General features: G+C 42.0%; 2 protein-coding genes across 6 annotated transcripts in view; one reads left to right on the top strand and one right to left on the bottom strand.

The window, feature by feature from the left end:
- Window positions 1-2,743: 2,743 nt before the first annotated feature.
- SLC25A47 (solute carrier family 25 member 47) lies at window positions 2,744-18,017 on the top strand. 5 transcript variants are annotated; one of them, XR_011697995.1, is made up of 8 exons: window positions 4,003-4,271; window positions 8,825-8,868; window positions 9,147-9,218; window positions 9,493-9,675; window positions 10,770-11,040; window positions 11,810-11,946; window positions 14,147-14,349; window positions 14,893-18,017. XR_011697995.1 is itself a non-coding variant. In XM_071557519.1 (7 exons), exons 1-7 carry the CDS (start codon window positions 4,220-4,222, stop codon window positions 14,165-14,167), a joined length of 780 nt encoding a protein of 259 aa, XP_071413620.1. In that variant the 5' UTR covers window positions 4,003-4,219; the 3' UTR covers window positions 14,168-18,017. The 5 variants fall into 5 exon arrangements, 3 of the variants coding, with proteins under 3 accessions (XP_071413619.1, XP_071413618.1, XP_071413620.1); XR_011697994.1 differs by having other exon boundaries at window positions 14,890-18,017; XM_071557519.1 differs by having other exon boundaries at window positions 14,147-18,017.
- Window positions 17,421-25,774, bottom strand: part of WARS1 (tryptophanyl-tRNA synthetase 1) — a 22,951-nt gene continuing 14,597 nt past the window's right edge. Inside the window, exons 8-12 of the mRNA XM_071557516.1 lie at window positions 24,823-24,923; window positions 23,530-23,642; window positions 22,303-22,476; window positions 19,707-19,847; window positions 17,421-17,940 (exon numbers count right to left, since the gene is read on the bottom strand). Of these exons, the coding sequence (XP_071413617.1) occupies window positions 17,782-17,940; window positions 19,707-19,847; window positions 22,303-22,476; window positions 23,530-23,642; window positions 24,823-24,923 (688 nt within the window). The 3' untranslated portion in view covers window positions 17,421-17,781. The remainder of the gene's footprint in view (window positions 17,941-19,706; window positions 19,848-22,302; window positions 22,477-23,529; window positions 23,643-24,822; window positions 24,924-25,774) is intronic.

Raw genomic sequence — 25,774 nt, 5'->3', positions numbered from 1 at the left:
ACCTCAAGGACTCATGTCTCTGGGAGAACTCCTTCTAAGGGAGGCTGAATTGCTCCCTCTTCAGCGTGGAGTTGGTCTGTGCTATATGAAGTGTGCCAGCAAGTAACAGCAAACACAGCAACACAGGCTTCATTTCTCAGATGGGGTTTCCTTCATGCAGAATTACACTTTTGTCAGTACATTCTCTTGTGTGAACACTTGAGCACTTGTGCTGTGCAACCCTTCCAGAGGGCTCTTGCCTTGCTACCATCACATGATGGCCAGGCTGAGCATGGCAGTGGATCCTATTTGCCTGTAAATCCTGGCCAGGCCTCAGGAGCAAAGAACTAGAGACCACTGTGGTGGTGACTGTGTTTCTTGCTGCCGGTGTTACTCTTCTAAGCCCTCACTGAGGCACAATGTCCCTAGAGCAGTGGGGGGCATTTCTCCAGAGACAGCTGTCTCAGTGATACCTTCATGGAACAAGGCAAAATTTTTTAAGCCCCAAAATATTCTTCTTTCAGGTAGACACCATCTGAATGACCTCTGCAGAGTAACTCCTGTCAAATAGAAAACCTGACCTTTCCCAGTATACCTCATTGAAGGGAGCAAAACCATTATCAGAAAGTTATCCAAATGTTTGAATTTGGAGTCAGCTTTCTGCTACATAAAGCAAACTAACATTTTAATAGAAGTGTTATTGTGAACGGAGGTTAAAATAATAAATAAAGGATTACTTATCAATTGCAAAGGGAAGGGGTTTAGATTGGTTGTGTTTGCTGTTTGTTTTTTTTTTTTTTTTACAATCTCAGAATATTTCATGAGGAAGATTCCCTTTTAGCTGTTCAGCTCAGCTAAAGAAGGTAGAAATTTTGCTTGGTCTTGTGATATTTCATGGGAAATACTTATTAACCCTGATACTTTAGTCAGCCAGTGTGACATGCCAGCCAGCCTCTATTTTCTTGCTAATATGGCAGCAATCACTGCAATACGTAGAAAAATTCCCACCCACATGACACCCCCATCCATGGTGTGACTATCATACTGAGAATATAGTGAATCTTGTCACTTTGCATGGAAGCAGTTCCCAGGAAAGCAGCATTAAACAGGGGTGTCCCAACAGTGACTCTGAAGGTGGCAATGGCTGCTGCAGCATGTGCTGGAGCAGGTCAGCAGGTTGCCTGAGGAGGCTGTAGGCTCCCAGGCTGTCCCTCCATAGGGGATCACGTCCTTGTTCCCATGTGTCAGTGACACAGCAGGTCCCAGACCTGGTTGCACCGCCAGAGGGGTCCTGCAAGGACAGCAGAAGAAATGGATGATGGGAGAAGAGGAAACGGCACCTTTCTCCTCACTTGGAATATGGAGACTGTTGATGAACCATTAATAACTCCTGTAGGGACACCAGGTGTAGCAAGGAAGAACTACTGAATAACCCAGTGTGTTTTAGTGGCTACATTGCTGTCTCTCTAGATAATATTTTACTTCTGGTTTCAAGTATTTGCTGCCTTTGCAGGATGTTACACTGGAATATTCTGTTCTCTCCAGCACAGAAAGAATTCAGGGAAGGAAGCATTAGAAATTATAGGAAGCAAGTTAATAAAAATCCTTTCATTTTCAATTCCAGAAACTCTGAGGCCTCACATCAACCTATGCTATATGTCACTGGCACATCAGGCCCAAAACAGAAGCTTCAGTGAGAAATAGGTTCTTATGAAATGTACAAGAAACAGCACTGGGTACTAAAGTCCTCAGCTGCCCTGAGGACCCAGAGGGACCACAGCCATGAAAATTTCTTTTCCTTTGCTACCAATGTGCCTTGATGCTGACCTGGGGAAACCTCTTCAAAAGAAGTACAATTCAGGTCACAGCTTGACAAGCCCTTCAGTGCATCAGGACTTTGGTTTCCAGTTCAGTCTGGGCGAAGCTTAACCACACTCACATAGATGTGGCTCTCTCCAGTAACAGGACTCCTGCGCAAAAAATAGGCAATATGGCATTTCCTTGAGTTCTTGGTTCCCCTTGACCAGCAGGTCTTCCTCAGTGCTTTTCTCTTTCCCTTGTTGAGTTCACAACCCTGTGCTGGGGTTAAATTGGGAAGGAAAAATTAGGTGCTGAACCAGTTTCCTGGCAAAATCATTTTGCATCTCCCAGTCAGGGCAAAACACTCCAGTATGGTCAGTAGCAATCGTGATTCCTGCTCTGCCACTGAACTCAGTAAGAAGCTGACATTGGAAGGGGATTGTGAGACTGCACAAGTGAAGAAGCAGAGCTGCTCCAGGGCTTGGGCAAACAGTGCTGTTGTCTGAAATAGAAGCAAATACTTGGGATGTGGTTGGATTGATTTCTGGGCTTCACCACATGTATATATAATGAGCAGGTAATAACACGTGAGGATCTGGGTAAAGGTTTGGGATCAGTTTTGTGGGTTAGGAAAGTCAAGAAAATTGCTTGGGAAAGGCACAAGAAATTTTCATTGAGGGAGAGGGTATCTGCTCCATCAGAAGTAGGAAGAGTGGTCTGAAATGTGGGGGAGGAGGTATCTCATAAACAGCCACCCCTGCAATTCTCCGTGGTGCAGGGCAAGAGTGTTATGTGGCAAACAAGTGCAAAGCTGTCTTCTGGGATTAATAAGTACAACAGGGAATGGTCCCTTCACAGCCAGTATTACCCTGCCAGTCACCACCCCTCGTGACTTTCCAAGTAGAAGGGCACTGGGAACAGCAGCTTTGGCACAGCATTTCAGGGCTTCATGGGATTACTTATTCACTGTGTTCCTGGAACAGTTCCAGGCTACCCGGCTCTGCCTCCAGTGTACAAATTCATCAAGTATCCACAAGACTCACAGTCCCCAGAGGCAAGAGAAGACTGTAGGAAGGTTATTTGTATTGCAAATCACACAGTCTCCGAAGGACCTGCGGGGCTCTGGGAAGACAGAACTGGTATCCTCCTCCCTTCTACCTCCCTAACGCTACGTCAGGGTAATTAAGGCAGCAGACGCACTCTGGATGGATTTCATTGCTGGGGCCATTGGAGGTAAATACATAAACTAGTGTTTGTTGGTGAGAGCAAACTGCTGTGTTTCCCTCTTGTTAAGCTAAAGGGCAGGTCTCGATGGCAGAACTGAGAGTCTTTCGATGGGGGCTGCTTGTAAAAAGTATGTTCTTCCTTATTAAATGAAAAATGTCATCGGAGTAGGTTCACAGAGCTGCTGGAGAGGCAGTGCTGCAGCTTGGTCATCTGAGGTCATTGCTTGCAATCTCCTCGGGCCTGATTGCAGTGGGACAGGGTAAAACTCTAATAGGAAGAGACAGAGTTTAATACATTGTGTACAGGTACAAATCGGCTCATATTGCCCGGACAGCAAACCCTCATGTGCCTAGTGTTTAGGGGTCCCAGCACACTGCTGGAATTGTGGCTCTGGGGGGCTGAGAATGTGTTTTGTGGGGCAGGAGGGGAGGAAGGATGGTGTTGTTGCAGTGAAGAATGTCCAAATGAATGACCTTTGCATTATCTTAGATTAGGATGTATTTGCTGTTGAGAGGGTGATCTCAGGACAGGCATGCTACGTAGCAGGCTCTGATCTGGCAGAAAGTAGGTTAGCCGTACATAAAAAAAGTAACAGAAGAGAAGTGTGATTAAATTCTAGACATTTTTAGAGCATGTACTGCTCAAACCCAGCTTTGTTTTAAAAAACAAAATATATCTATCAGTCTCATTTCTTTGCTGAAATCTTGTCAGATTTAGTGGAGTATCCAAGATAACACATACCAGTAAATAACAAAAGAAAGCCTTGGGGTCACCACTGACAGAAAGGCCAGGTAAGCCTTGCCGGGTGACTGAGACATTCAGCCTGAGTCTGCACATTAGATCTTACTTTGAGATTTGCTGAAATTTGATGTTTTCCCTCATCAGGGGCAGACTATAACCCTGCTGCAGATCTGCTTATCCTGGGAAAGGCCATGATGAGTTTTACCCTGCACCCTTTAATTGCTTGTCATGCAAAATGTCAGCTGGGGCAAGATTCGGCATCTCAGCAGCATCCATCTGGACCAGGAGGTCCCTGCTGCTTGCAGTGTTGGTCTTCCTGGGGTGTTGAGGGACCCTGCTTGGAAAAGACCCTTCATGGGAGAAGAGGATATAACCAGCCCCTCCATGACAGCTTGTTTTTCTCCTCATCTTTCCCTCCTGATTTCAGAGCACCCTGTAGAGAAGGGACCCCTATGCTGGGGCTGGCAACAGGATGTCCATCCCAGAGGGATTCACCAAACCTCCTCAGAGACTTCATGTTCATGGTGAGGGAGGCATTTGCTCATGGGAGGATTGCATTTGTTGCTTGGATTCCTTTGCTTTTTTGGCATAGTTTGAGATAGGTCACTTAAGCACAAACATCTTTTGCAGGGGAACAAGGAGAACTGAAAACATAGCTTCAATGTGACTGTTCACCTCGGCATTCTGCCCTGGTTGCCATGAAAAGCTGTGGTTTCTGTCATGATCCCCTCTCCAGGTGCCAGCATCTTGTGCTGCCCAAGCATGTAACAAGCATCTCCCATGGGTGCCCTGGACACAGGCTCAACCTGAAGGGTTGCGGGCTGTGGAGATCCAGCCAGAAAAGTCTTTGGTTGTTTTAAGGCACTTTACTGACCTCACGGTGACAGAGAGCAAGATTTTCTATCTTGTCATCCATGTCCATCTCAGGGCTTTCCTAGAAGGCATAATGAAATTTCTCAGTGGCTGACAGAGGTGTTTTCTGTCAGGCTGTTCCCTGCTGGGAGCTTGGACAAAGACATGTGCAAGGTAAGTGGGCAGGGCTTCAGGGTCATGATCCCTTCACTTACATGGGACAGCTTCCAGGGTGGGACAATTTTTCTGCCAGAACAGGGATGTTTCTTGTGTTGAACTTATTTTGTGACTTAAGTTTTTTTGGAGTAGAAGCAATTTTCATGTTCCTAAGGAGGCTACAAACCCAGCTCAAGAACATCAAACAACTCAAGAGGCAACATAAAATATAACAAGAATTTCTGTTTAGTAAATTATATTCTTGTAACCTTGTTCTGTTTTCAGAGTGTTTTGGAGAAAGCACGGCTTAGGCACCTCTGAAAAACTATAGAGGTGCTGCCTATTCAAATTCCATGTAATAATCCATCCTCAGGCTGCCTCAGGCAGCTGCACAGGTATTGTGCACTCCTCTGGGCTGTGGCTTCTGTGACCATGGGATAAGCTCAGCATCTTCTGCCCCAGAAACAGGATCTGCTGAGACTCCAGGTAGAAAAAAAAACATGAGAGAAACATGCTTAGTGACTGTGGAGACTTTCAATAACCACAAAATGTGGCTGGATGGTTCAGTAAGTAGCTCATCTTAAGGTTACCCTTTCTAGCCAGTAAAACTGATCAGGAGGTCGCACTAGAGACCTCCCAAGGTCTCTTACAGCTTGAATTTTCCTACTACCCCATGTATGCTTTCTAGCCCTGCTACAGCAGCAGCTTGAGCCATGGCAGGGGATGGGGATTGATGATTAGGACTATTGATGACTGAGGGATGGTTTGATTCATGTCAGGTGTAAAGATTCAGGAAAGAGAAGCTGAGGCTCACCCAGCAGAGGTAGAACAGCAAGGTCTGCAGCATGCATGGGCTTTTGCACAACTTTGAGACCACACAGAGTCCAAGGGTAGACTGAAGAGTCCCTTCCTACAGAAGGAACATGCTGTCAACTTGTTCTTACAGATAAAGCAGGTCCTGCTGATGGCGGCCAGGGGCATGTTACTGAATCAAGCTCAGCTTGTTTAGGATACGGGGCACTCTACACAAAACAAAGGTCTTTGGAAGTTGTTGTCTACTCATCCATTTTATAGACAATGACCCCTGCTTCTCCCTGGGTCTCTCAGCCAAGGGACTGCCAACAGCTCGGAGCTATGGCAGCCCAGTGGGCTCTGTATATCTACTGATCTCTGGTGATTGCTACTCTGCCAACATCCTTCCTTATTTGAATTTCATATTCAGACCAACCTGACTTGCGAAGAGACTGAGTAATCTGTTTTGTTCCTGCATTCTGTGTGTATGTAGGAGGGGATGCTGCAACCTCTGCACAACACCTGAGAATATCTCAAATAAAGTAGACATAAAAAATGGCTCACTAAAATCAAAAAAGGTAATTCAGCTGGTTTTGCCACTTTTTTTTGCCACAGCTGATGCAGTGTTACTTAGCAGGAGTCCCACAGGAACCCTCTCCTGTATGCATGCTATACATTGCTGGCCCACTTAATTCTGCTGTGCAAACAGGACATGTGTGGGTCATGCTATCTTAGTCCCAGGCTATTTATATCATGTGACAGCATGCAGAGCCCTTCTTCCTCAGCCTTTGATGGACTTGGCTGAGCTCCTCAGCTCTGACAACTGCTTAGAGTGCTTTGGCTCCTAATGAGTGCAGTACATGTCAGGCTGTGTCTATTTGGAGGTTTGGGGGATTCACATCTTTGGTGGGAGCGTGACAAATTTACCTTTATGGCCTCTTCCCAAGTGGAGATGCTTGGGCCCTTCTGGAACCAAGTTGATTGGGAGTCCTTAGGACTGAGAAATTGTGGGAAACTGTCCGCTTGGGGCAACCTCCTACATTGCTGTCTTTGCAACTAAATATGTGAACAGCGTGATATCTCCACAAGGGAGGTCAATTCTTGTCAAACACTGACCCAAATAAGCCTTGATACATGATTTGCATGAGCTCTTACCTTCCTGAGCCTGTGCAGCAAGCCAGGAGTTAGCACGGCACACGTGTCACCAGCATCTGGTCCGCTTATGGCCACTGCCTCTAAGGTTCAGGAATTCTGAAACCGATGCAATGTTAAATGCTGCCAGGTGGGATGAGGTGCTTGGTCCAGGGGACTGCAGCTCTGAAGTCAGCACTGTCATGTTGGTATTGACTTATTTATATGCTGCTCTTCCCTGGCTGGCAGTGTCCATGTTTACTCTGGCTGATGGCTGGGAACCTAGGACAGTGCAGCTGTCTTCAGGTGACTTTGGGTATTGTCACTCTCTGCTTAGACCAAAGGCATTGTTCCTTCTAGCCATCTTATTACCTCCATGTTTTCCCTTGCTCTGCCTCTTCCATCCTTCCATCTCTTCCATCTTAGCTCATTTTCCCCCTTCATTGCTGTTTATCTGGTGCCAGATTTGGTAGATACTTTTGAAGAACAATCCTAGTTTTTCTGCAGGCAAGATGCTGTTGTTTACTTCTTCTGAGTAATGTACTTTGGGATTGTCGCCCTGTGACTCACACCAGCAGCAGCTGCCTTTCTCCAGAACACAGGATAGTTTTCCAGAGCTCCCAACCAGCCATCTATTCATGGTGAACATACTTACAGCAACTAATACATATTGAAATAGCTTTGCTTTAAAGTATTTTTTTTTAAAGAAGTACTCAGTGAGAGGCAGTTTCCAACCTGTGAGCCATCAGATCTGTGCCCTGTGTCTCTGACTGCCTGGCTCCCCGAAGGGCTTATGAGGCACTTGTATGAACTTAATCTATATTTAAATAACTCCACCATCTTCCAGCCTGGTTTCCTCTCAGGCAGCTTGGCAGTTGATGTACTGGGAGGAAGTTAGCCAGTTAGCACCTTTATCTGTATCTGTATCTGCCAACATTTAGGTCAGAGTTGGGAAATACAGTGAGATGAGGACAGGCATGGGGTGGATCTATTTGTTACTGCAACCAAAATAAATCCTTGTTGGAGCTCTTTGGCCCTCCTTACGTGACATTAAAGTAGTAACCTTGTCTCATAAGATTATACATTTCCAACTCCGGTGGCTATTTTAAGGTCTTTGAGTGAGCCTGGGCATTGATAGAGGATTGACAGCTCGCCCCAGCTCGCTGGACATGCCGTCACAGTAGCAGGCAGGGACTCATGGTCAGCTGGTGTGCAGGGTGTGCTGCGAAGCCCTGGCTTTGCACACACCCAGCGCTAATCCCTCACTGCTCCCACATCCTGCTGTGCCCCGAGAGGCAGCGGGACAGTGGTCTCACTGCAGAGCAGCGCCGCTGGTCATGCTGTGCCCCAGCATCATGCCAGCCTCCCAGGACTCAAAGATACCAGTGCTTTTGCTGTTTGCTCTGATTTTGCAGCAGTGCTTGGTGCACATAGGAAATGCACTTAATAGGCTTAGTCCTGCATGGTGCTGTGGACCCAAATGCCTCAATAATTCCTCTCCCTGGGCTGTAGATATTCTTTGCAAGCTTCAGCCAGGACATGTTAGTCCCCGGAGGCAGCAGGATCACCTCTCCCGTCTTCAAGACAGATTTCTGAGAACCTGTAATGAATGAGGACCACTCCCCTTTTTATAGACATCCCTGTGACTTTGGCTTTTATTCTTTAATATTTCCAAGTCAAGCACAGAGAAACAAAATTGCTCCAGAGACTCTCTTGTGTGAGTGTGGATGCTTTACACCTCACATGAGGGTGTGTGGTCATAGTCCTAAGATGCTTTACAGCCAAAGCTGAGGAGGGGGAAAACCAGAACAGTTCAGTATCATCCCTTCAATCTTCCTGGAGCAGTGCTCTTGGTGTTTCTCCCTGTCCCATCCTGTACCATGGTGTCATTCCTCCCTGATAAGTTTCCCATGATGCTCTGATTCGTCTTCTGAGTGTGCCTTGGCAACGCAGCGGAATCTGCATGTTTTTGTCTGTCATTCTTGGCTCAAATGTCATTACTGGAGCTCAAGATAGGTCTGGTGCCAAGCATGGCAGGGCTCTAAAGCTGTGTTTTCTGTTGTTCCCTAGTGCTCTTCTGTGATGGGCGAAAACAGTCTGCCATGAGATGTGCTGTTAACCACCTCCAATGCATTCTCTGTTTCAGGTGGTCTAAGCACAGCTGTGGGTTATCCGCTGGACACAGTGAAGGTACCTGTTGGAGATTTATTTCTTGACTACAGAACAAAAATAAATAGGCCCTTTTGCTTTCCCCCTCCTATCCAGAAAACTAATCCCATGACAATTCTTTGTCTTCATTACATCTACATATTTCACTGTATTTGGTTGTGTTCTTTGCCTCTTTCAAAAGAAAAAAAACTGGTTATGCTATTTTGTGGTTAATTATCTGGTTTGATGCTGTGGCATTTGTTGATTTATTTATTTTTTAATCTGATATCTGCATTTTAAAGTTGCCCCTGTGTTCCTAGGTGAGAATTCAGACTGAGAAGCATTACAAAGGGTTTTGGCACTGTGTTCAAGAAACATACAGGATGGAAAAAGTAGGTACCTCTCATCAGAGCTGCTGATACCAGTTGTGCATGCCTTGTTTCAGGGAAGCAGAGCTGCCTCTCAGCTTGGGGAGGATGTGCACCAGTTGCACACAAATACTTGTTGGGAGAGGGTGAGAGATGGAAATGATGCTGCCTGGCATGATCCTGGGACAGGGAGGTGAGGCTGAACCCAGGAGCAGTTTCCCACGAGCCAGTGCTTTCAAGCAGATGCTTTCCCATGCCAACATTCTTACAAGTGTTTTGCTTCTCTGTTTTGCACTAGATTCGGGGATTTTACAAAGGTGTGTCTGCATCAGTCGTCGCTGTATCAGCAATTTCTTCTGTTTCCTTTGGCACATACAAGAACTTCCTCTGGACGATCTGCAAGCTGCGATATGGGGCTGCAGACGCAAAGCCGTCCAAGCTGGATATTTCCCTTGCTGGAGTTGCTGCCGGTGCTGTCCGGGTAGGTAAACAGCCATCAGGAAAACACAACAAGAGATCTTGTTCACAAGCATAGGAGGCTGGAAAAGTCAGGAATGTTTTTGGCCCAGGAGGCCACAAGGGAACCTGCAAGTCCAGTGGGTTTGCTATTGCAGGGGAGGTTGTGCTCTGCCCGTGCTGCCCCCTCACTGGTTTGGTCCATGGGATGGCTGAGTCCTGCTAGGCAGCTCATGCTGGATTTGGTTTAAAGCAACAAAACACTTAAGAACTGTTCTTAAAATGACATGGACCTTGGCAGCAAATGCAGAACAAGGAAGGAAAAACAACTTAGTAAACTTCTCAAGTGGTTCTGATGGTGTGTGTATGTAAGAAAGATATAACCATGAGTTAAAGCACAGGTTGGTGCTTTCACAGCGGCTGCACAAACCCAGCATGGTATTGCTGCAGAAATAGACAGTGTCCAGTGCTGCCTTGCCAGGACTTAAAACTCAACAGGGCACCACTGAAAAGTGATGTTGCCTAGAAAATGTGTATGATCCTGGGACACGGAAGTGAGGCTGAATCCAGGAGCTGTTTCCCACAGGCAGATGGATCTCTGTGAGCATCCAAAGGTGCTGTGAATGTGGTGGTTGGAGCTCACCCCATCATCCTGGCAGCATGCTGGACAGCAATGTGTGTTGGGTCACAATCCTCTTACAGAGCAGTCCAGATGGTCAGGTCTCTAGATGTTTCCTAGCAGTCAGTGACTTAACAGAGGCTCATTTTTTTAAAGCCTTTATGGTCTTGATTCAAATACAGATACAACCAAGAGCCCTGATGTATGTTCCCTACAGTTGAGGACATATCTTTTTCATGTCCATCTGGTTTAACAAGTAGTTAGAGGTATTTAATATCTAGTGTTGATTTCTGCCTTGCCTTCCACTCTGCCCAGTGCAGCTCACACACATGTCCTGCTGCTGCTGGGTGGAATGGCACAGGCAGAGGGGAGGAGGCTGGAACTTGCTAGAACTTGCAGGCAATATAACTGCCTGAAAAGCTGAGAGACAAGTTTTCAGGAGGGGGATCAGTACACTGTTTAAATGTGAAGGGTTAAAATACCATCCTCTGATGTTACAGGTTGTGTTGACAAACCCTAGTGAAGTGGCTAAAGTTCGGATGCAGACTCAGAGGAACCCATACCCTTCTGTCACATTTCAGCCTGTTTCCAAACCGAAGTACGAAGGGTCTTTGCACTGCCTGAGGGTGATCACCAAGGAGGAAGGTTTTGGGGGTCTCTACAAGGGTTGCTCTGCATTGCTCTGCAGGGATTGCTCTGCTTCTGCAATATATTTCCTCTCCTATTCTGCTCTGTGTGACTGGCTTACACCACCTGGAAAAAATAAACCAGGTGGGTATTGGAAAGTATCTGGCATCACCTGCAAAAATGGCTTATTTAATACCATGCTAAGAGGGAAACAGCTCTTGGAAACATGATCCCACACCTGTAAAATCTCACCCAGGTCTGATCCTCATGTGGGATTTCAGTGTGTGATTCCTGGTGCTGCAGGGCTGGTTTTGGCCCCCAGTGTTGGTGCCAGCACTCTGCCTGTGAGAGCTTTGCTGGCACAGTGTTATCCCTGAGCAGGTACTCTTCCTGCAGGAGGGGTTTTTACAGTATGCTCTGGTGCCTTGTGTGTCGATATGGAATCCTGTTAATGCAGAAACAGGGTAAGTAACTAGAAAAGAAACATGGACAAGTCTCCTGGGAGCCATCATGGAGCACAGCTAAGGGTCAGTTTTGAGCTTGAAAATAAAGTCCAGATGCAGAAGATAAAGACACTTCAAGTTCTTAGTTGTGATTTGGCACTATCTACATTGAGAAAAGATTGAACTAACATTCAGCAAAGAGCATCTCTCCGAGAATTATAAAAATAAGTAGACCCATCTGAAGAGGGTGTAAGTGCTCTCAGGCTGCACCACACCAGGTTCATGTGGTGTTCAAAGTGTATGCAAAAATAAGTATTCTGTGAGATCACTGGAAGCACATAAATGCAAGAGCTGGACAAAATAACTTCTGAAAAACCAGGAAAGTTACCAAAGTTTGTTGACAAATCTGAGATGCTTCATAGCTATATGAGACTCAAGTGAACTGCTCCTCCCTTTACTCTGTCCTGCAGGTTTGCTTGTTGTGCTGCTTTCTGGTGGTTTTGCTGGAGTCCTGGCCTGGGGAATAGCTACTCCCATGGATGTCATCAAATCACGAATGCAAATAGATGAAGCGGACCAGCACAAATACAAAGGCCTGATCCACTGTGTAAGGGAAAGTGTGAGAAAGGAGGGTGCAAAAGTGCTTTTCAAAGGACTAGGTTTAAACTGCATCCGTGCCTTTCCTGTGAACATGGTAGTGTTTGTAACATATGAAGCTGTACTGAGATTTACAGATCATTATATAAACAAAAAATAGTTCTTTCCACTCTGTTCAGAGGTGTATTTATTTCATTTTGGAATACAATATCCACAAACAACTGCTGAATTGATGGACAGCATAAGAAGCACTGACATTTCAGCACAAAGCTGATGACTGATGGCTTTGTTTCATTCTAATAGGATTACAAACTAATCAAGGAGTCTTGGATTCAGATACAACCTCACTTTTATCTCATTAAAGTATTTAGACTGTAGCTGCTCCTTAGGCCCTTGAAACATTTGAAAATATTTATATCCTAACAAGCTGCTTGTCTGATCAGAGGTTTTGGTAAAGCACTTAATTTTGTTTCCTACTGGCACAGAAAATGATCCTTACAACCAAAGCAAAAGCTGGGCGTTTGTGTAAGATTTAACACTGTCTGGCATGTGCTCTTTACATGTAATGCCTGCACTGCATTCACTGAGTGACTTAGATATTTGTGCTTCAGGCTGCAACTTGTCTTTCCCAGCTGTAATTTTCCCAGGGTAGTGTTCAGTTATATCCCCTTGGCAGTAGCAGAAATATGAATGTCCTTGGTTTTCCCTGTTGCTATTTAATGAGTGGCAGACAGGGGCTGTTTACATAACTGAGCTAATGGCCTCAGTGCAGTGACGCCAGGCACGGGTTCCCGGCAGCCACGTGATTTTCTCCCTGAGCCCTCCACAGCATCAGGCCTCTCCCGGAGGCCTATGGAACAGCATCTCTCTGAGGTTGGCACAGCCTTGGAGGCAATCCGTTCTCATCCTGCAGGGAGGGGTGGGAATAGATGCAAAGCCTCTTTGCTTCTCAAAGGGAAGGCTGCCGTAAAATTGGTGCACTAGCAGAGTTAGTTAAGTTAAAGGAGAGTTGAAAAGTTGTGGAGCATAATTAAGATTTACAACTTTCAAGAGTGCATATTCTTCTCCCTTTAAATGACACTGTTAGGAGCAGCCAAATACATTTTGTCAAAGATACATTTTGAAAGAATTTATTACTTCTTATCTTCCTATTACTTCTTTTTCATTACTTTTTTCCTACTTTTTTCATTTACATGTCAATTTAAAAAAAACAACACCCATGCTATTACTTCAGAAGGAACATCCCTAAATGCAGAAATACTTTAGTTCGCCCATCCTGCCTCAGGGCCCACACATACACTTGGAGTGGACTGGATCCAACCCCTCTCACATTCTGCTAAAAATGCATTTCTTGGAGGGAAAGAGGAATATGGTATTATAAAAGAAGTTCTCATATACAGGACCCTTCTGGTCCACAGCCACTTTCTTCAGCTGATGGCATGGCTTTGATTACACTGACAGTAATTTTGCAGCAGATAAGACTTGTCAGCTGCCCTGGACACACATGAAGGATCTTGTACTAGAAAAACAAGTTCAAAGATTTCAGCTGCTACTAGACAAGAATAAAGGGGACTTGAATTTTAAGCCTTCAACTGGCCTTTTAAACATGTGTACAGCCATGCTATTGAACAAGCACCATTAATTCCTCTCTCTAGTTCACCCAGCTCTTGCAGCTGATCCAAGAGCAGGGTTAAAAGATCAGGCAGGCAACACAGTATGTCACCTTAAGGGGGAGTGAAATGAAAGTCCCAGCACTGAACTGGATTCTCTCCGCAGTGCTTATGGCCTCAGCAACCTACCATCCTTGGTTACAGCTTTGAGTGTCAGCACCAAACTTCCTTTAGTCAGCAAGTCTTACAAGATTTAATTAAGTCCTCAAGGTTTGGAATTCCTCTTAAGATAGCTCTTAAGAGTCTACTAACCTCATCTCTTTCTGCCAGTGATGCGTTTAACTGAGGGTTATCCCAGCTGGGCATTGATTTATCCCAGCTCTGCCTGGATGTTTGGAATCAAATTCCTTCATGCCCTGTTATTCTCAGCCAACCTTGTTCTCATCCTCTGAATAGTGATAGTAAAAGAATGTCCACAAAACAGACTAAACAACCACTGTTAGGCACCACTGATACCATCCACCTTCAGCCCAAGGTTTAAAAACAGCTGATCTCAATAGGCTCATGCATCCATATGACTAAAAATGTTTCCTCCTGTAGGTGGAACTGAAATACAGCTGATTTTGAGAGAGGAATTACAGAAGAACTGTAAATATGAGTGGTAATACCTGCAGAAGACAGCATGAGGGGCTGAGAACTCTAAGCCTCAAGGCATTCAGCACCATATGTAAGCAGTCTCATGTGGCCTGAACAAATGCTACATGGGAAGAAAATTGTATCTCCATGCAGCTTATTTCAGGAAGGTAAGGGCTTAATCCTGTTCACAACCCTTTACTGGGGAAAATATCTTTATAATGTATGGGTGAAAACCTGCCTTAGAGCAAGAACTCTCAGCTAATTCATGCTGATACAAACACCACCAGGTACAGGAACTGCTTGTGTGAGTACTGTAAGCACAGTTTTTGTTTACTGACATGACATATATACATCACTACATATCCACAGAACCAAGCTGGGTCTTTGGCTTCTGGATTTCAGCACTTGACTGCTTTATTTTCTAATTTCTTTGTATTATTGTGATCTCTAGCTACTCTAACAGTCACAGAACCATTTATTCTGATAAATTAGCCAGCTGAAGGCTAGGTAACAGAAAGAAGGCACCACATTTTTTCTGCTGGTACTGGGTTTACTTTGTAATAGGGACTGTAGTTTGTTGTATAGATGATTTCTTTCAGTTGGTGGCCTTGAAAATAAGAGAATTTTCTTGGAATGCACATTCTAATTCATGTTTTCGTGTTGCTGGCAGTCCCTGTTTCCTCTGACAATGTTCATAACTATCCTAGTAGGTTTCAGCATGCCTCTTGATGACTGTGGAACAGCTGTGGGAAGCTATTCAGAACCTGTGCTTTTGGACAGCAATTGTGGAGGACCATGTTTTCACTTAAGAACCAGTTTTACACCAAACCTACCTGTAAACAGGTCACATTGCCCTTCCTCCCATTTCAGAGCTGGCTGCTGTACACAGCGACATTCAACACCCAGTCTGGCTGGCAACCAGGTGATTTTGGACAATTGACCCTTACTAGCTTGCTCTGGGAGCAATCTGAAGTCTACCTGGAAGGGGCTTGTAAGGCACTTGAAAGGCACTGGACATCAGAACAAGCACCAGCTACATCACATGACTTAAGCCAACACCTAAAAGGGTAGGAAGAGAGGTAAAAACAGAGTGAGTTTTAATTAAGGCTTTTAGAAGACAATAATAAAAAAGTCAAACCAAAGAAGTTTTAGACTTTTATCTACATTTTTATTACAGTGAGATAAACAAAAGTGGCAAATTGAGGAAAATGCAATGAACATTGCCTGATAACATTCTTACAGATTTTTGCATGTGCTTTTGAAAACTGCCTTCTCTTGACCTTTAAATGCCTCTGGGACATGAACTGTAATTACAACAGATAGAGGAATTCTCCAAGGCTCCTTTGAGAAACATTGTCTTTGCAGAAGCATGTTGGTATGAATTCATCAGAGTGCTTGAAAATGGTGCTTGTTCTGTAAACAAATACTAAATAGTTTTGCTATCACTTTCCTTTCTAGAACTTTCAAAACAGATTTTAACTGTTGTTATAAAGTGATTTCATCTGCTTAGCGAAGACTAGAACTCAGCACTGTTTCTCCTACAGCATATTTTCCTTTCCTGAATAACTAAATTAATTCTTAGTTAATGAAATAAATCCTGCAGGACAAATCTGCATATACTATTTTAAATAAGAAATTTGCATTATGAGTTTGTAAAAGCCCTTTTAAAGTCAATTTAAGTCTTATCTTTTATGTATGACTTAAAGACGACACAGAATAGAGTGCAAGAAGAGGAAGGTCATCATCAGAGTCTAAAGTAACTAAGAATTAGCTTATTTACTATTGGATTTAAGAAGCTGCTTTTTCCTCTAAGAATTGCTCCACTTCTAAATAAATTTTTTTCTACTGGTTGTTAAACCATTGTTGGCACTGAGATGTTTTGTCTGTGAGTTACAGAACAGTCTCTGTGAAACATTTTCATTAATACAGTAAACTCGACAGCATTATGTTAGTGATGCCAGCTCACATAAACTGCAAAGACGAAAGCTAAGCCCTACTGTTTTCAGCATAAGTTTGAAACTCACGCAGTGGAACTAAATTTGCCTTGCACTTCTGTCTGTCCTTGGTTCCCTGCACAAACATAAATGAACAGGTTTACTTCATGCGCATCTTGGCACTCAAGACGCTTCCATCTCTGCAAGGCAGGGTCATGCCAGAGGGGGTGTGTCCCGTGTGACAGAACTGCTGCTGCGGAGGCAGCGGCACAAGCACAAACACTCCGCACGTTCTCCTGTACTGACAGCCTGATCCCAGGGATACTGGAGTCAGTGACAAGTCTCATACTTGAAACTTCTCCCTCAACTCAAGTGTAATCAGCTGACTTGAAAGATTTGCAGTGAAATTAAAAGTTGGGTTTTTTGGTTTTTAATTTTTTTTAAAGAATACTATAGTGAATTTATATTCACTGGACTTCACCGTAGCAAACCTGTTAAGTTTAAATCTTTCACACCTCATTCAAGTGCCTTCCTTATATTTTTACATGATTTGCAAATACCACATATCAATACCCACCTCTGTTAACTGCATTAAATAAAAATACCCTTGATAAGACTATGTCTGGGCTAGCAACTTTCTATTCTATTCTATGAAAATACAAGACAGACCTAACAGTTTGCATTCAGCACTGAACATATCAAAATAAAGAAGCTAATAATTTGACTTTTTCTTGCATAAATAGCAGCAGAGACATTGAAGTTCTTTTGAAGAAAGGAGACAAATATTACTTGAGGTATTTTAACAAGGTCTGTTTTCTCAGTGGAATACATTCTAAAATAAATAGCCCTAGTTTAAACAACCTGGTGCAGTAAAAGAGAACAGACAGTACTAAAAGTATTCCTGTGTCCAGTGTGACTTAATTTTCACAACATGATTTAACACTTGGTATTCATAACTAGAAACTAAAATTTGCAATTCTATACTATCTTCCACACGAGAATATGAAGGAATTTTGCATCCTCATGATAAACTCCTCCCTCCTGAGGCACTCAGATTAGTAAATAGCAGAAGAAACAAAAGTACAGTGAGATTTTTGCAACTTACCCAAGGTGAAACACGAAGATAACAGCAAAACAAGACTGATATTCTTTCTCCTGTACTCAACTCACAGATGTCCATTCTTTCTCTATTGATCCCACTTTGTAACATTACCTTTTTGTGTGCAGCATGTTCCCAGCAGCCCGGAAGAACATGCAGTCGAGTAAACCAAGGTACCGGTACAAAAGAAAATGGAGCTACTTACTAGTTTGAGAAATGACATCTTAAATATATTTAAAACAATTTCCAAGTTAGTCTTTATCATCAAATGGAGATTTTATTTATATTTTCAGCATGAAATATTAAGAAACATTAAAATAAAATGCTGTGCTGACATACATGCTTTTCTGCAAGACTGGTCAATTCTGTCTTGTATACTCTGATTTTAAGTAAGATGCAATTTTTAACACTTTTTGTACTCTGCTGTTCATGATAATTAACTCATTAAAAGCAATATTTATAACACTGATTACAGGCTGTACATAACTAGGGAGTCATGACATACAACAGAAGACAACAATTACTCAGTTTTGGACTATCAAGTGCTAAAACACATACACATTTCTTCAAAATTCAAAAGCTAGCTTCCGTGGAGTCATGAATTGCTTCACAACTTCATCAGTGACTTGCTTCCTTCTTTCCTGATGAGCTGCTACCAAGGGCTGCATTGTTTCAATAAGTACCTTTTTCAGCTCCCCTGTGAGCAACTCCCCACTGGTGTATGCCTGTCAAGAAAGAGTTCATGGCTAAACATGGTGCTATTCACAAAATGACTCAGTGACCAGTATTTCTTTAAAAGGCTCATTCTACCAAATACAGATTTGGATGTACTAAAAATAAGCACGTGCCTTAGAAGATTATGTGGTATCACTCTGAATATGCAACTTGTAAAATTCCTAGTTGCCTTTTAAAAGATTAAGGCAGCTGGGCAATTTCATATGTTATTATATGGACTGAATAAGCTACTTTCACAAGTTTAACTCGGAAATCCTGTAATTACTTGCAGGAAACTGCATATTTTCCTCCCAGAATCCCAGTTCAATAAACAGTGACTCTAAGCTGTTTTTTGTGATAAGAGGTACAAATTCTCATATTTTTCTCTCATTGCATATGGGTAAGAGATTAGATTTGATTGAAATAAACTTTTTGTAGCAAAGACACTCAGAGTCCATGTTCACCTAGTAGTCGTATTCACAGCTGGTAATTACTTCCATTGCTCCTATATTGAAAAGCTTTAACTAGAAGCACAGGCTAAGAGCTGACTAGTTCAGCCACGTTTACAAATCACAGCTGGGGCAGTTCAGCTATGATATGAAATTACAATAAACATGATAATCTTACCTCCCCAAGTCATCAAGCCGTTTGTCACACCTATTCAAGGTGCAACTGCTGCTGATGTTCACTCAGCAACAGTAAAATATGTTAACAAGGATTGAGTGAATTGCAGTTTCAGTGGTGTGTTTTTGGAGCATGGTTTTTATTTTTGTTGGTTAGCTTGTTATAAAAATACCAACACTGCTTTCTGTGAAAGCTTCTTTTGGTCCCATAACTGAAATAGCTCCAGTAATGCCACTAGAATCAGTGAGTTCATGTTTTCTGATCAGGTTCTGAGGCACCACTGCACTGAGCTGCAAGCTCTGGGCCAGGCTTTGTGCTCTGCAGCAGTTGTTAGGCTGACACTGTTGCAGTGCTTGGAGGCTAATGAAAACAAGCTTGTTAAGTCAAATGTGCTCCAGATTTTCATAAGGAATTTATAACCATCCGCATGGGAATTAGTAGCTATCCAACCTTGCTCTTGTGTGGGAAGGAGTAGGGGGCTAGAGAAGAATCTGCAGCTTTTGACTTTCTTACAGCTGTTCCCAGCAGGAGATGGTTGGTACACCAGCGACATGGACGTGATTTATCACAGCCTTCTAGAGAACACACATCACCTGGGAGTGGTGATGAAGAGAAATGTCTTGCTACCAACCCTGAGGACAGCAGTCTGCCAGATAGGTTTAAGGAAAATGCAGCTTATATGAAACAGCTTTTTCTTGGGATCAATGAATCAGTTCCTCAGAGCTATTACATTTCTTGTGATGATAAGAAAAAATAACAAACCAGCAAGCTTTAGACATGAGCTTTTGTAGTTTCGCAGAGTGTTTAGGTACCTTGCAAGAAGGAAGAGGCAGAGTGTATTATACAATTAAAAAATTAATCCTAAGGTGCCCTTATTTGAAAGGTAGGGAAGATACTGTCCTATATAGTGTTGGAGATGCTTATGAAAATAATAGGGATTTGTTTTTAAAAACGAGACAGATTGTCCTGTGAACACTGCAAACAAACCAATACTAACACTGAAACTTGCAAGGGATGAAGAGAGCAAGATTAACACCAGAATTACCTTCCTGAAGAAGGCTTTCAGGAGGACTCAGCCACAGCTTTGTTGAGGCCTGAGTTACAGCTCTATCCTCACAGCAGGGAATAAACAATCTTCAGTTTGGCTGCTTACCTGCTTCAGTTGTTCGAGCCTGTCATCATCTTCCAGGAAGAAAGTCAGGTACATGAAAGACACATCAACATCACAGTTACCTCCGTACTTCCTGTGCTCTTCAATAGTATCTCTGCCCCCCGAGAAGGCATGCTTGTTAATCTGAAACAAGATAACAATGCTATGGTGTAACTTCTACTAAATTCTGGATTACTTTATTGTAAACAGAGGTGTATCATGATCCTCCAAATTCTAGCTGAGGGGTGAGTGGGACAAATTAATGCAGGGCCTCAGGACTGAAACAAGGAGGTCAAAAGAAACCAGCAGGGGAAAACGTGGCTACAACATACACCCCAGACCAAATAACCAGAATGAAAATGAAAGGAAAATTAAAAATAACCCATAAAAGATTCAGTCAAAAAAGTTTTAAGTCCCTTCTGCTGAAACTGATGTCTGTTGGACAGAATTCGTGCTTACAGGAAATGTATTTCATGTAAGAAAAAACAATATATTTACTTCATGAAGAAATTAATTTTGAAAGGGTGAAGAAGGCATGGAAAATTCTGAAGAAATCCTAGAGAGAACCTAATTTCTTCTTTTGAGGGAAAAAAAGAAAACGAGAAAACAAAGTTAAAGATTACAAAACCCTGTTTAGAATGCCTAAAATCAGACCAATGCCCAACTGTTCAGTCTAAAAATGGAATTCTTGCTGACATACTCCCTCTCTTTATAAGCATCGTTTCCTATAGGCAGGTGACCAGAACTGTTAACAGATGTACTTGCTAATCCCATTCCTAGTAAACTCTGCAGCCACTGGCTTATTTTAAACATTTATACATATGTAGAATTCTCTGGGGATGCTAATCTTCCTACAGATTTAAAGAAAATAAATTGCTAAGAGGAGGAAAAAAAGTATTTCTTGAACATATGATGAGCTTTCATTTGGCTCTTGTATTTTTTGAGATACCATAATCAACCTGCCAAGAGACACACTTGCATATAAAGTAGATTTGGTTTTTAGTTCTGGCATGTTGGAGCTGTTATATATTTACAATTTGTGAACATTCCTACTATCTGTATGACTGTCTAGTGATTTTTTGCACTTTTTTGAATCTCTCTAACCACCACGTTACAGATACCTTGCAGCAATGAATTACAATCAAAAATGATGCACTGATGAGTATTTCAAGAAAGTGAACAGCCATCTGCCACATTACATCTATTCTTATGTTGCATGACAGCCTGAATAGCTGTCTCAGCATCGGTAAAACTAAGTTTTTACATACTGTTCTAAATTGACCTCTCTCCTTAATAAATTTTCTAAGTCTGTGTGAAATTTTTTCAAAGTTCCTCATCTCTACAGTTTTTTCTCCTCCTAAAATAAGAGGAATTAATTACAGTATACCAGGTGAAGGCACATTGTTGTTTTATACAAAATGTTTCCTGTAATTATCTCAAGTTCATTTTTCTTTACATATTCTGATACCTACTCATCGACTGAGGGTTTCAATGACTTACCTATAGTGATGCACTGTTTTCCCCTGAATTTCCCTGAATATGTCTACAGACATAGAATCTAAACAGCACTTTCTATGAACACAAACAAGTAATCGAGCTGTAATTTGCTGATAGGTGAAATAAGAAACAACATATACAGATTTTCTTCTTCTTTTCACAGTTATTTCATGTCTGGGTATTGTGCCTATAAATCCTTTCCCAAAGACCAATTTTCCTTTTCTTTAAATACAACAATACAGATGAATCTTTTACAAACTAAGTTATCTGACACCAGGTAAGAGGCATCTTCCTTGGAACTTGAAAACGCACTATGAATACACTCACATAGGAGAAAATACCCCTTCTAAAACTTACGTAATATTTTTTTATGAATTAGTGGGAGCACATGTATTTGTGAATTGGCAGGAGTATATTCCCAAGCAGCAGGAAAGGTCTGACCTGTGTTGTAATGACACTGTGCAAGTTTGGTGCTCCCAGCATGGAGAGGAAGTCAAGAGGAAGAGATGTTTATTAGGTTTACATCATGGCCTGTCAGATTTCAAAACTATTGGCAACATAATATTTAGATTAAAAGCATGAGCGTCCACAGCTCTTATTCTTACACCACTGCTCTGCAGGTATCAGAAAAACAAACATAATGTTTGTACTGTCACACTAGCTGGCAAGGCAAAAGATCCTATGTGACAGTCTAGCTAAATTTGCATAACTCGGCCAATTCCTGAAGATGCTTTGCCATGAAATATACAGGAAAAAGGATTCAGTTATGCTCAAAGAAAACATTAAAAAATTGCCATTGTAACAGTGAGGAACGCTGCAAGTAATGTTAGACAGCAGGCAGGGGTATCCAGGGAGTGTCAGGTAGAAAGAGCATTGTCTCTAGGAGCTGTGGGCCAACCTCTGCAGTGGTTTTTTTGGATGAAGCTGGAGACCATTTATATTTATACGGTACCTAGAGACATGGTTTAGTGGTGGACTTGGCAGTGTTAGGTTTACAGTTGAACTCTATGATCTTAAGGGTCTTTTCCAACATAAATGATTCTATGATTACAACTCCTTTTTGTTATGAAACTTCGTGCTATCAGGTTTTGCAGGTCCTTACCTTTGTCTTGATTTGTTTGGGTGTATCAGTTAGGAAGATGGAGGAATTCGGATCACTTGCACTCATTTTGGTTTGTGCTCCTTGTAAGGCTGGGAAGAAGACTGAGTGGAGTAAGGCTGGTTTAGGCTGTCCAATTCGAGGTGCTACATCCCGGGTCATTCTAAAATAAGGATCCTAAAATAATAAAAGCACAGCATAAAGTTGAAAAATATGCTGTGAAAACTGATTAGTGATGATTTGATCACGCCGTAAGAGGTAATGTCAAAAAAACCCAAAAAATGACAGAAACCAAACCATGAAATGTTTCAGAACCTACTTCCAATCTAGTTCAGTCAGAAGAACAACAAATAAAATCCCTTCTTTTTCTTTTTCATAGTTTTGCTGTATACTCTGATTCTTTCAAGTAATAGGCATGTTTACAAAGTTTTACATGAATTCAAATAGTTGTGGAAACTACACTTAGTATGCCTGGAGATGGATGTAGACTAAGATACAAGCTTCCTCCCAAAACATTTTAACAACCAGCAGAGAATCTGGACTAAATCAGTGATCAACTTGGCAGTGCTGTGCTGATGAGGTGACTTAAACCAACTGTGATAGTATTACTACATAATATTGTAGCTGATGATTATGATTTACATCATCTTTCAGTGACTGTCCCTGTGACAAAAATAGCTAGTCAGACAGTGCAGTATTTGATTCTCAGAAACACTATTTATTTAAAGTAAATTACCCTATTACTGGTATTTGTATCTGATGTTCTTCCAGATCTCTATATAGGTCTGAATTGTTAAGGTTTTGCAGCCTTTTTGGCAAACTATTTCAAAGCTTCCTTATTCTTACTGAGAGAAGATTTTTCCCCTGGTTCAACAGAAACCTCTTGTGCTACAAGTTGAGCTCATTCCATCACAAGTTTCCATAGAGATGGCCAAAGTTTCTTCTTACCCTCATGTCAGCAAGCTTTTGCATAAATACTGTCTTTGCTTTCATCTTTCATAGATGTCAGCTGAATGTGAATTAAGTTGAGATCAAAAAAGATCCAAGACAGGCATGTATGATTGCTGGATTAAGCCTTCATCTTTCCATCTTTTCAGTCTTCCAAGTTCTACCCCAGAAAGGTGCTTGCAGAATGTTTTACAGATGCTTTGAGATATCACCATGAAGCTTGAATGGTACATTACAAAACCAAATCCATGAAAACCAAATAGAGTAATACGATTTTCTTACCTGATCGATAGCACATGGGATAAGACACTGAATGTTCTCCTTGCCATTGAAGATCTGTGGAAATGATGAACTGAATGATGGAGCAGCTTGAATAGCAGGAAAGCTGATCTTACCTAGAAAATATGTTTGGAAAAGCTAATCAGCCAACAGAAGCAGTGATAAAGAGAACTTTTTGAAATACATAAAATGTACAAGTGAACCATTCAGACACTCAGCCGAAGATTAAGATCTATATCAAGCAATGTTGCCTTAAATGAGGAAACTTTTTCCTCTTCACCCTCTGTGATGGCAACAAACCTTCAACTGACATAGAACTAAATACTAAGGGCAAGATGTGGTCACAAAGATTTCAGAGATAGTTCATCATCACTGCATACTCTCTTCAACATTGATCTACCCTTTCCAGAAATACAAATGACCATGTCGTCATTCTGACTTGCTCTTTTTTTCCCTCTTTGTGAGTAACTTCTCAGGGAAGCTTCCCTCTAAGATCTCAGAATCACTGCTATATTCATGCTGTACTCAGGAAGCATATCAGGTGCATCTAGCTTTTTTTTATACAGTGCTTAACCACAGGATGGCAAACACCCTTCCCTGATCAAAATCCTGTCAGAACAGAGAGCAAATAGCAGACTTTTCAAACATTTAATGAAGTCATTATCTCAATACCAGTTTTTACTAGACACTGTTAAATCCTTGGCTACAGTGAAGGCTGAACAGCTGCCACTGGCCCAACTACTGCACAAAAATGTCAGTGCTCAGGAACACCAAGGATTTAATGACATCTTTACACGGAATCATTTTTTTTCCAATGTGACAGAAACGTGTAACTGCATTGAAGTAAATGGAGACAACAGTTACCCAGCACCTTGTTAACGAGGCTTTTAAGCACTCTCTAAATGTTTTTCATCTATGTATGTGCCTGTATGCATTAATGAAACTTTTTCTGAAAATCCGGCATAGAAATTTGTAGGAAACATAACTGACTACAGCTGCAATCACTGTAACAAAAGAAATTCTCTATTTCAAACCCTTCAACATCAATGTTTTGCACTTTGCTGTTACTAAGGCCAAAATGGTAAAAGTCATGCTAGAAACTTCACTGAAAAGCTTTTCTATTCTGAAGGAAGCACAGTTACATCCTAGAACCAGAATCAGACTAGAAACATGACCTTCTTGTTTTTTCTGCCTGTTTCATGAGTGGCAGTACTTATCTCTTTAAACTATTACTTAAAATAGCTCCATCAAAACTGAAAGTAAGCATTGCTTCTTGTAAGTCATATGCTTTCCTACCAATGCAATCACTGTCTGTAAAGCCAAAGATTCCTTTCACTTGGTTAAATGTAACATGCTTCTGAACTTTGACAATGTTTTTGTAGAATCCAGGACTTGCCCTATGAGAAAAAAAAAAGTGGAAAAAATAAAATGAGAAGAGTAGAAAAGTATATGTAGAAACTTCACTACTAAGCTGAGAACAGCAAAAAACCTGCAGGATTAAATCTCATAGTTTCAGACTTTGCAGCCCATTAAGATAATAATTAGAGAATTATTTACAAACAGGAATTTTATGCCTTGAAAGTTTATTCTTCCCTTCCTCCAGTGTTTACTACAAACATTTTTTTTCATGAGTAACTGTCTAAATTCAGAAACATTTTGATTTGGAAATGGTGCCAAAATGCCTCCTGGAGCCTGAAGTTTACTCATCCTTATGCTTCTCTGTGAACTTGGGCAACTTAAAGAGATCATGTCTTCTGTGTTGCTTGGTATCCCCAGTGCGTACCCCATACTGCTCTTGACTGAAGGAGTAGTAGCTCAAATCCTCCAGATTCTAATTTTCTAGACAGTAAGTTCCCTGGCTGGACTTCCTCTGTCACTAAACACAGCAGCAGCATTTCCACATCAAAAGTAGCTCAGCAATTTCTTCCTTCTTAACTTCTGCTGAGGAGCTGAAGGGAATGAAACAGCAATTTTGATCTCCTTTTGTTCAGCTATGGGGTCAGTGTCAATGTGACTTTGCCAAGGCAGGAAAGTCAGGGAGTGAAAAAAAAGGGCAAAATTGCTCTGTAGGCTCCCCATTCTGGTGCTGCACATGATACAGTTTGCCTCTAAAACATGTATTCTCTCATCCAAGTCTTTAAGGAAGCTTATCACCCCATACAGAAGAACAAAGGCCACAGATTCAGTTCTGAACTCTGCTATAAAACATCTTCCTTCTGTGATGGCAGTTACAGTAACAATTTCTTTT

This window comes from Pithys albifrons, chromosome 6 (genome assembly GCF_047495875.1).
Source record: "Pithys albifrons albifrons isolate INPA30051 chromosome 6, PitAlb_v1, whole genome shotgun sequence".
NCBI classification, from domain to species: Eukaryota; Metazoa; Chordata; class Aves; order Passeriformes; family Thamnophilidae; genus Pithys; species Pithys albifrons.
This window is presented reverse-complemented; position numbering and strand designations above follow the sequence as displayed.

What these genes read in the sequence shown, in the direction of transcription:
- SLC25A47 (XM_071557517.1), top strand. Translation starts at nt 4,220, where the DNA reads ATGTCCATCCCAGAGGGATTCACCAAACCTCCTCAGAGACTTCATGTT. An exon ending in ATCCGCTGGACACAGTGAAG is followed by an intron (nt 8,869 to 9,146) that starts GTACCTGTTGGA and finishes CTGTGTTCCTAG; the next exon opens with GTGAGAATTCAGACTGAGAA. An exon ending in TTGCTGCCGGTGCTGTCCGG is followed by an intron (nt 9,676 to 10,769) that starts GTAGGTAAACAG and finishes CTGATGTTACAG; the next exon opens with GTTGTGTTGACAAACCCTAG.